This window comes from Cydia amplana, chromosome 6 (genome assembly GCF_948474715.1).
Source record: "Cydia amplana chromosome 6, ilCydAmpl1.1, whole genome shotgun sequence".
Lineage (NCBI taxonomy): Eukaryota > Metazoa > Arthropoda > Insecta > Lepidoptera > Tortricidae > Cydia > Cydia amplana.
Window position 1 is genome coordinate 12,155,128 of NC_086074.1, and position 11,602 is coordinate 12,166,729.

At 35.5% G+C, this 11,602-nt stretch overlaps 1 protein-coding gene across 3 annotated transcripts; it reads left to right on the forward strand.

The window, feature by feature from the left end:
- The first annotated feature begins 4,997 nt into the window (after window positions 1-4,997).
- Window positions 4,998-11,146, forward strand: LOC134648965 (NECAP-like protein CG9132). Of its 3 annotated transcripts, none has more exons than XM_063503634.1 (5): window positions 4,998-5,207; window positions 5,274-5,479; window positions 5,559-5,740; window positions 6,857-7,038; window positions 10,589-11,146. In XM_063503634.1, the coding sequence occupies exons 1-5, from the start codon at window positions 5,122-5,124 to the stop codon at window positions 10,644-10,646; spliced, it is 714 nt and encodes a 237-aa protein (XP_063359704.1). In that variant the 5' UTR covers window positions 4,998-5,121; the 3' UTR covers window positions 10,647-11,146. The 3 variants fall into 3 exon arrangements, with proteins under 3 accessions (XP_063359704.1, XP_063359705.1, XP_063359706.1); XM_063503635.1 differs by having other exon boundaries at window positions 5,000-5,207; window positions 5,252-5,479; XM_063503636.1 differs by having other exon boundaries at window positions 5,045-5,207; window positions 5,260-5,479.
- The last annotated feature ends 456 nt before the right edge of the window (window positions 11,147-11,602 follow it).

The window sequence follows — 11,602 nt, forward strand, 5'->3', positions numbered from 1 at the left end:
TGTTTGGGTGGATGGAAAGCGCATAACGTCAGTGTTGCCGGCTATCGTTAAAATGTTACCAGAGAACTTAAGCTCTTGCTACACGGTCGCCGACAAGCCCCTCAGACCGCGTGGCCTTGGTCTGGACGGACCGTGTAGACAGTTGTTACCAACAAAATTTGACCAAAACTGACCAAGGACAGACCAAGGTCAGACGGTTAGAAGGCTTGTCGGCGACCGTGTAGCAAGGGCTTTAGCAGTGGGAGTATGGATATATTATTATCATGGCTATCATGGATATATCTGGTAACCCCTAGTATAGTTTGTCAAAGGACTGTCTCATTTCAAACATAAAGCTAGTAAGACTATCGGACCGGACCGCGACCTTGAGCGTCGCACCCATAAGTGAGAACGAGATATATGTTTCTCGCTCTCATGGGTGCGACGCTCCAAGGTCGCGGTCCGGTCCGATAGTCTGTTGCTAGCTTAAACAGAGAGAATCATGCTATCTTTGTCTTACACTAGCCACTATTACCTGAAATGAGATCATGAGACAGTCCTTTGACAAACAATAGATAGGTTTTTGAAAAAAAAAAATTCAAAGTGACATAAATATGAAAAAACCGGCCAAGTGCGTGTCGGACTCGCGCACGGAGGGTTCCGCACCACCAACAAAAAATAGAGCATAACAAGCAAAAAAAAACAAGCATTAAAAAAAAGGTCACCCATCCAAGTACTGACCCCGCCCGACGTTGCTTAACTTCGGTCAAAGATCACGTTTGTTGTATGGGAGCCCCACTTAAATCTTTATTTTATTCTGTTTTTAGTATTTGTTGTTATAGCGGCAACAGAAATACATCATCTGTGAAAATTTCAACTGTCTAGCTATCACGGTTCGTGAGATACAGCCTGGTGACAGACGGACGGACAGATGGACGGACGGACAGCGGAGTCTTAGTAATAGGGTCCCGTTTTTACCCTTTGGGTATGGAACCCTAAAAAGGAAGTATAACACTTAACAATATGTTAAAAAGTTTTTTTGGACATACTGGTTGAGCCATTAAAGTTTTTTTCAAAAAACATCTCTTGTCAGCCATTGATATAGAATAAAGAACTGGATACCCAATCAGCCGCAAAAAATGGCCCCACAAAAGTAACGTTGAAACAGATCACGCGTTACTTTTTCGTTTAGTCTTGTTTGAAACGCTCAAATGTGAAGTTGTCAACAATTACGAAATGTGCCGTTAAAATATGTAAAAATAACAATGATAAAACAAGGAAAAAGGATGGAATGTATTTCTTTCGGTTAGTTCTTTGGATAGCATTACATAATTTATGTAATCTGGTGGTAATTTTATGGTTTTGAATAAATTAATTTGTTAGTACCAAAGAAGGGATGTCAAGGAACAAAAGTCTAATGAGTCGATGTGAGGTCAATATTTATTTTTATTTTTATATGGAATTCATAAGGAATAATATTATGTTTAAATTCAAGATTTCCAAGAAAACCTATGCGACGTGCAAAGTGGACTGCTATTTAATTATAGCAAGAGATAGGGGTGATGCAGTTTTAAACAAAGCAAAACGGCACTTGTGGGATCGGCCCATTTCCCTGTTTCCGACAACCAATAAGGGCTTATATCGACTAACTGTACATGCTAAACCTGTCTGAACACAGTGACAACCACAGGATTTTTTTGGGTTATTTCCACCAACTTGCTTTGGTGGTAACTAGTGGGAATTATTTTTTCCAGTAGTTACCAGTGGTAAAAGGTGGGAAAAAAAATCCTAGTAGTTACCACTGATATCAACTTGGTGGTAACTAGTGGGAACAACCCGATTTTTTTTATAAAGTATGGACTTTATAAAAAAAATCCAATCAGTACCTAAATGTCCCAGTGCACCCGTGCGATGAGTAAATGTAGATCTAAAATACACAGTTATTTTATTTTATTTAATAAGTTGAATTTATTTCAAGGAAATTAGTATTTAAAGACGTATACTTACTTATTAAAAATTTAATTTGTTTGAATTTGAACCACGAATTAATTTTATTTAAACTCCCGATTAAATTAAATTTGTTTTATTTATTACTTCAATTGGTTTTTCTGTACAGTAATACCTATTCAAGTGTACCAAAGTGACTCCATTCGTTCATTATTCTCGTTTGACGTTGCTTGACGTAAATACGTTACGTTTAGTGCCATCGGACTAAATTTTTTAACAGTGTTGGTACTTATGTATGCAAATTTGACACTTAATGCTTACGACATTAAGCTCTTTTCTGTACGAAACATTTATCTTGACTCAAAATTTACGTAAGCGTTTTTATCATCAATGCGAATGGTGCGAAACGTCATCATTGGGATCCACATTTCTTGACGTTTTTGTTCTGCTTTGTGTGTCTATTTCTTTTATATTAAGTCAGTGTTGTCAGCACATTAAAAAGATGTGTGTGCCACTGCCACAAACATATCCCGCAAATAGATCCCTACAGTTGTAGTTATTTTATTACTATTATTGCAATCCCATTCTGCACAGTCACCATCAGATATATGGGAGCGGCCAAGGTGCTTACAAATATCTGAACACGCCTCTATTGTCAGGGCGTTAGAGTGCATGTTCAGATATTGTGAACACCTTGGCCACTCCGATATATCTGATGGCGACTATACATTACATATAATTTACTATTATGATTTGTAAAAAGAATTGATCTCAATACAGGTAATGTAGGCACTCTGTAGTTAGGTACTTAAATGTGACGTCCCACGGATAAAGGTACCTTATGGCCGTTGGCGCTTACGCTATTATTAACGCCGCTCCGCCGCCGCGCGCTATTATTATTGCGGCGCTATGCGACGTAAGCGCCAAGTGCCATAAGGTACCTTTTGTCGTGGAACGTCACAAATGTAGATAGTGTTAGTAGGTAGCTGTACTTACATTATATGCCATTATGAGTTTTGATTGATAACTTCAACTTGACCTGGAATTTAATAAAATACAATGTTTCAACATAAAACATATACAAAATTAAATATTTATTGTTTAATTCATAATGGAATGCTTTAAACTCTGAAAAGGTTGTATAACTATAAGTTATTACGTTGTTTGATCACTTGCTCGAATTAAAACACATTTAAGAATGAAATACGACAAGGTATATCTTCTAACTTTATCCAATTATTCAAAAACAAGTAGTTAATTTGATGTCATATACTATTTACAACAACAGCACTACAATATTTCATTTAGGAGGTTACAATAATAATAAGAACGTCACCGACACAATACCTTTTTGTCAAAAATGCTTATTAAATGATACAATATCACCAGTAATTAGCAATAAATTGTAAATTCTTGGGTTAATTTGAAATAACACAACTCAGAACTCTGCCACAGTACTCTGGCCCTCCTCTGGCAAGGCAATTTTGATTAGGCTGGATTAGGCATTGACATTTGACAATGACATTGACAGCGTGTTAAGGCCAGACCAGACGGGATAATCAAATCGACCGATTTAATCAGTAAAAAAATTGGCTACCTTCTATAATTTAAATACCAATTTTAGATTTATGGTGATATTTGAGCACTCTATATTAAAAACAATGCCCCCAAACCTCCATTATATCGGTATCATTGCCATCATTGGTCATAATCAGCGGTCGATTTGATCAGACAATTTAATCAGACTGGCGAAAAATGTCCTCGCCTGGAGTAGCCATTAATAAAGAGGTGTTCAACATATATATAGTCCGTCAACCAAATCTTGTCAGTAGCAATGTAAAGCAAACTAAAGTAGGGCAACACTCAAAGAGCAGTATTGCGCTAAGAAAAGCAGCAATGTACATCGAACCAACAGTTTTTTTTTTCCGCTGAGCGCGCCCTGCGTGCGTACGTCAATTCAAATTGTCACTCGCGGTTTATTGATTTATCTATGTCTTCTAAGTTTACTAAAATAAAATCATATCAAAATGCAGATTTGTTATTTACAATATAATATGCCACTTGTTAATGTAAATTAGTGTACTGTTCTGGATGAATATGACATACCTGTGTAATTTTTTTGATTGGTATATATTGTACAATATACATATTAAAAATAAAACAACTGATATTTGGGTGTTTATTTAATTTAAAGGTAAATAAGATAAGGGTCACTTTTCGACTTGGTTGCGTTTTACACGTACATAAACCGCCATAGGTAAGTATTGTCTGAAAAGATACTACCTACTACGAACGCCTTATATTGGGCAAGATTTAATCCTGCAACAAACATGTATGGATTAGGTAGATATTGCGAAAGAACGGCGATATAATCAAGGCTCTTAATACTGTTTAAAAGGTTTACCTTTGTAAATAGTCACAACTGATTGCTGAAAATATTAGACATGTGGGCCTATGGACGGTTTCCAGGACACAATTTATGGTCTTGTTGGATAGATTTAGGCATAGGTACGTTTTAATTTTATTTATGCCTTTTAACCCTAAAACAAAAAAACTGAACATAATCTTAAAAGTTCGAAATAGTTCTTCCAATACTTGTCATAACCTCAATTTTTAGTAATGTTTACCATCAACGAGCATGATTGTACATTGTAGGCCCCTTAGCTTTGCTTATTCTTATTTAATGTATTGGTATTTAATGGTGACAGCAGAAATATCTCTTGAAACAGAAACGATTCAGAATGAAAACCAAATGAAAACAAATAAGGTGACGGCTGTCATTCACGATCCACATTCCACAGATAAAACACAGATGACACGCGTTTTGGAATTATTTGAACACAGTGTTGCTAACCCGCGATTTTTCAAATTTGCCGCCTTTTACTACTGACAAGATTTGGTTGACGGACTTTAGTTATTATACTCTTTGTGTTCAACTGCTACTACTCTTTGACGGTTTGCTTGCGGCTAGATCTCAATGTTGCTAGCATAAATTTATATTGATCGAATCGGCTGAACAAAACGTTGCCACGGATGGCAACCGTGCATTGGGAAAAAAAAAGAAAAACGTCACGTCAGTCTGTTCGTCACCGTCAGTACTTGCATTTCCAAATATCCAAAATAAATTGTATCGAATGAAACAAATCTTTGTTTATTGTATGGAAGGTTGATTTATTCTGTGATTCGTCTCTTAAAATGGATACATACGAGAGTGTGATACTCGTAAAAAATGAAGTTTTTGTTTTTAAAGTACCCCCTAAAACTACAAACAGAGGATATAGGTATGTAATTAAATTGTGAATTCGTAATTATTTGATAGTTCTAGATAAAAAGTGGGTGTTTTTTAGGGCAGCAGATTGGAACCTGCAAGAGCCACAATGGACTGGACGCATGAGGCTAGTTTCGAAAGGGGAGGAATTGGTAATGAAGCTAGAAGATAAAACATCTGGCCAGCTTTTTGCTAAATGCCCTATCGATAAATATCCGGGGGTGGCTCTCGAATCTGTGACGGACAGCTCGCGTTACTTTGTTGTAAAGATTCAGGATGATAATGGTATGTATGAACATTATATAAACAATGTAATAAAATAATTTTCTTTTTTGTATGTGTTGTAACATGTTGTAATTTGTAGGTCGCAGTGCTTACATTGGACTGGGATTTGGTGACAGGTCCGACTCGTTCGACCTCAATGTGGCCCTTCAAGACCATTTCAAATGGCTAAGAAAAGAACAGGAAGGCCCTGCCGCCCCCGCTCAGCAACTAGACCTTGGTTTCAAGGATGGAGAGACAATTAAGATCAACATGAAAATTACTGTAAGAATCTTTGTTTTTAACATTTTTGGTATTGTAGGTTTTATCTTCATGAAAGGGGTAGGTAGTTATTTTTCACTTCCTGTGATAGTCACTGTTTGAAATTAGTAAAAAAATTACATATTTTCTGATGTGTTAGGTTAGGTACACTCAATATCAAAGGCATGTTTACAGTTTTTTACCTTATTACAAAGGAGCAAGGTATAAAAGTGTAAATATAGTTTGTGGCTAAAAATGTGTCATGTAATGTTAAGGTATGTGTTGTAAGTTTGTTTTTTGTTCTTTTTTATTATCTGTTTCATTTGTCTTTTTGTAATCAAAGTCAAAACATACTTTATTCATGTAGGCCTAGCAAGAAGCACTTAATTTTTACAACAAATAAACAGTTTCTGTTTCAATATATATCTTTGAGGTCAGCTCAGGAGTACCAACAGTTGAAATTAGATCCAACTTAATTGTCCAATATCTGGGAGACCGAGCTTTGCTCGGAAAACATATAAAAACTCGAAAATGCGCGGGTTCCCAGAGATAAAACCTATTAGCTAGATCGATTTTTCGCTCCCATATAGCAAATTTCATCGAAATCGTTAGAGCCATTCCCGAGATCCCCGAAATATATATACATATAAATAAATAAATAAATAAATATGCAAGAATTGCTTGTTTAAAGGTATTAGATTTAAGTGGATCCCTGCACTTGCTACCTACATAATTTAATTATAATTGCCAATGGAAATAGGTCTTCCTCTATTAATAAAAATAGAATGATATTCAAATATATATGCAATAGTTTTCACTGACACAATTTTTCACAGGTATTGTTTTTACCTTGCTTCCAATAAATAAATAATGTTTTTTTTTAGTTAGACTGAAAAAAAACGATTCTAAAAGTGTTCTGACTATTTACTGAGTTTAAGACACTGTAAGTCTTATTGATTAATATAGAAATTATATTGTTACTGCAGTACAGACAGTTTGTAACAATTGATTGCACTAAAACTACAGTTTCCATTCAGTTCAGTTTGTATTTTTATAAATCAGAGGATGTGTTTACGTGACCCGATAAATAAATGGCACCATCATACAATGATCCTTAAAAATATTTAATTATATCTCCAGAAAAAAGACGGTTCAGACACGAAGCCCCGTCGCGGCGTGGGCGCCGGGCTGGCCGGGGGGCTGCTGCCGCCGCCGCCGGGCGGCTCGCGCCTGCCGCCGCCGCCCTCGCCGCAGCACGCGCCCTCGCCCGCCGGGCCCGCCGCTCCCGCCAGCTCGGAGTGGGGCGATTACAACTCTGCTAGGTGAGGACAATGACAGACAAAGTATTTGGTACTCTTAGGTGAAGTCCTCTTCCATAAATTTTCACTTCTCTCTGCCTTATGTGTAGGCTATTTTGATCCAGCTTAGTCCCACGGTCATTTTATTGTCCTCAACCCATCTTGTGCATGGCCCACCACTAATGCACATAAATATGTGACGTCCCACGAGTAAAGGTACCTTATGGCGGTTGGCGCTTACGCTATTATTAACGCCGCTCCAATATTATTGCGGCGCTATGCGACGTATTTAACGCCAGCGGCCATAAGGTACCTTTTACCGTGGAACTTCACATATTATAAACAATGAAGAAAAGCGGCCAAGTGCGAGTCGGACTCGCCCATGAAGGGTTCCGTATTTAGGCGATTTATGAAGTATAAAAAAAAACCTTACTAGATCTCGTTCAAACCAATTTTCGGTGGAAGTTTACATGGTAATGTACATCATATATTTTTTTTAGTTTTATCATTCTCTTATTTTAGAAGTTACAGGGGGGGGGGGGGGACACACATTTTACCACTTTGGAAGTGTCTCTCGCGCAAACTATTCAGTTTAGAAAAAAATGATATTAGGAACCTCAATATCATTTTTGAAGACCTATCCATAGATACCCCACACGTATGGGTTTGATGAAAAAAAAATTTTTGAGTTTCAGTTCGAAGTATGGGGAACCCCAAAAATTTATTGTTTTTTTTCTATTTTTGTGTGAAAATCTTAATGCGGTTCACAGAATACATCTACTTACCAAGTTTCAACAGTATAGTTCTTATAGTTTCGGAGAAAAGTGGCTGTGACATACGGACGGACAGACAGACGGACAGACAGACAGACATGACGAATCTATAAGGGTTCCGTTTTTTGCCATTTGGCTACGGAACCCTAACAAGAAGGACAAAAGAAAACATTTTAAACTACCTATAAACTAAACAAATTAAAACTAAACTAACATTAAAATAGCTTTGGAACATATTGTGTGCAAAATAATCTGTTTTTAAATAGTGACAAATGTTCAGTTATTACTTTCACTCGGAAAAGGGATCCTATTGTATTCAATTACCGGCTGTGCGGCAGTACTCTAACACGACAAAATAGTATACGTGACCTAGGGGTGTTAATGGATTCAAAACTAACGTTTAACCCACATATAGATCATATTTTAAACAAAGCATACAAACAACTGGGCTTCGTTCTTCGCATAGCAAAACCTTTTCGTAGACCTCTCACTTATAAACTTCTTTATAATAGTTACGTTCGTAGTAGATTGGAATTTGCTTCTGTAGTTTGGAATCCTTTCTTTAATGTCCATAAGACCCGAATTGAAAGACTCCAGAAAAAGTTCATTAAAGCACTGGAATTTCGAGTGGGTCGTAACTATGTAAATTACGCTTCCTCGGCTACGCATCATAATATCCAGCCGCTTTCACTTAGACGGTCTTGTACAGATTTAGTATTTTTATTCAAAATTATTAATAATGTTGTAGATGCCCCTGACTTACTACATAAAATTGGCTTCCGAGTCCCCCGTAAGAACGAACGTAGTTGTCGCAGTAAGGCATTATTTAGCATTCCTAACAGCAGAACGAAACACGCACAGCATTCGTATATTGGGCGCGCATGTAAACAGTACAATGAAAAATGTATGGACGCAGAATTGTTTGGCAGTTCATTAAATCTCTTTTTTCTACTCCAGCACTTAAATGTGTCAATTAAATGACTGACAGTGATATCTAAAGCAATGTCATTTGGATGATTTGTCTATAGGCTCATAAGATGACTGCTAGCAGTCATCTTATGAGTATAATACAACTGCTTTATTTTTTTTAAAGATACAAGTTCCGATCATCTTGATTGAAAGAGGTATGTTTTCATTTACAATAATAACTCTTTTTTTTTTTAAATAATAACTCAAATTTTTTAAATAATCTCTTTTTTTTAAATAATAACTCTTTTTTTTTATAAATAATTTTTTTTTTTTTTTTTTTTTTTTTTTTTTTTTTTTTTTTTTGCTGCAGCTGTCATAGAAAAAGTAATGTATGCAACAGCTCATAATTGGTTCTTAAAATTCTCGGGTCTTTTTTTACAAAACTCGACTACGTCTCGTTTTGTAACTTCGACCCTTGAATTTTAAGAACCCTTATTATATCACTGTTGCATAAACTACTATAAGAGGACTGTATATTCTCTATTAAAATAAGGGTGTAATGTTGTAAGTATAGTAGGCACTGGTTTTTTGAGTATCTTCTCTTGTTCACTCATTTGTTATGTACAACTATAAGGTTACACTTTTTTATTATTTTTTTAATTGTACCTCGATACAATTTGTAGATAATTTATTTACAAACAAGATATATACAGTGTATTACTAAAATAAATTAAAAACTAGCTTAAATCTAAAATAGGGAACTATAGGTCTATAAATAAATCAATTTGTAGCTATTAGCTAAGTTGCTCTTATGTTTATTATAAGACTGTTTGTTTCTCAATAAAAAAAAAAATAAAAAAAAAATAAAAAAAACTAAATAACAATAACAATAGAAAAAAGCGGCCAAGTGCGAGTCGGACTCGCCCATGAAGGGTTCCGTATTTAGGCGATTTATGACGTATAAAAAAAAACTACTTCCTAGATCTCGTTCAAACCAATTTTCGGTGGAAGTTTACATGGTAATGTACATCATATATTTTTTTTAGTTTTATCATTCTGTTATTTTAGAAGTTACGGGGGGGGACACACACATTTTACCACTTTGGAAGTGTCTCTCGCGCAAACTATTCAGTTTAGAAAAAAATGATATTAGAAACCTCAATATCATTTTTGAAGACCTATCCATAGATACCCCACACGTATGGGTTTGATGAAAAAAAAATTTTGAGTTTCAGTTCGAAGTATGGGGAACCCCAAAAATGTATTGTTTTTTTTCTATTTTTGTGTGAAAATCTTAATGCGGTTCACAGAATACATCTACTTACCAAGTTTCAACAGTATAGTTCTTATAGTTTCGGAGAAAAGTGGCTGTGACATACGGACGGACAGACAGACGGACAGACAGACAGACAGACATGACGAATCTATAAGGGTTCCGTTTTTTGCCATTTGGCTACGGAACCCTAAAAATACCCACCTATGAAAGGTCCCCCAAGTCAACGGTCACAATGAAGTTAAAAAACTTTATTCTGTTTCAACAGAATAAGTCAGAAGGTTGTAATCTATTGATTATCTTTGGATGTGGCATATCTAATGGCTAGTTTGATTTCTAAACGATTGCAGTGCCATCTGCGTTAAGATTTGCGAGCTTATCATAATTGTGGCCACAAATTCGACAGTTGAAATGGATAACGTTTGTAAAGGTTGTTAGTGCTAACATTTGACACTCCACACTTTGACTTTATGGCCTAAGTTGGATACTAAGGTATACTTGACTTTATTACTTTGCACCAATAAATGGAGGGCTCCTATGCTGCCCCCTACAGTTCACGTACGCCATTTATTAGATACGTTGGTAATGTTGGTATTAATAAATTTTTGTTTCTTTTCAGTGCTCCGAGCCAACAGGCCACGACTCCAGCAAGCCAGCAGAACTGGGTTCAATTTTGAATTTGTACATAGAGTATTATTGTGATTTGATGTCTGTAAGTGTAGAGTGAGTGTGTTCTGCACAATACTTATTAATATACTTAATAGTGTAGAATTCATATTAACCTGCCTGTAGGCCAGAACCGTCATATTTTGTTGCATTAATAGCCAGATGAACTTAAAGAAGACGTTAGATGACAGATCACAATAATATATCGCTATAATTATAGAAATACCGTTAGTAACGTATGATTTTTCTGTATATGTTGTAGCTCTACCATCGATAAAGGATGTATGTCAAGTCGTTCACTTTATATGTGACATTCCACGGATAAAGGTACTTTACACTTATGCTATTATTAACAATGCTCCAACTAACTAACTGCTACGAGATGTACGCGCCGATCACCATAAGGTACTTTTACCCGTGAAACGTCACAAATTGTTTTATTTATGTAAGTTTTAAATATAAATTTGTTATTAATAGCTACTAAACGCATCTAAATTGGTTTTTGGCCGAATTAACTTTAATTTATATTTAGTATGTCAGTTGAGACAAAAAAAGTTGTGAAACAAACACAACATCCACAAAAAATCTAAGTAATATTATAGATAATGAAGAATATCCTATCCTTGATAAAAAAAGGACTTAAAAAGTCTTGCCTCTTTTTCGGCTTAAAGTAACGAAATTGTTATTAAACAAAATATATAGTTATATTTGAGTGCCCCTGCCCGTTACCTTATTTTAGAAATAATAAAAAAATACTTGAGTTATATTACTTTACGTTTTACTGTAAGCACCATTTGTCTTGCTTTTGGCACTCATAATATTTTAATGACGTATCTAATAGCGTATTCTGTATTATTATTCGCTTTAAAGTTTCATTCCATGTAATTAAAATCATAATATTTCATTGTACCTATACAATAAATAAGCAGCTTCTTATTATATTAGTCGACGACGCCTGACAACTATA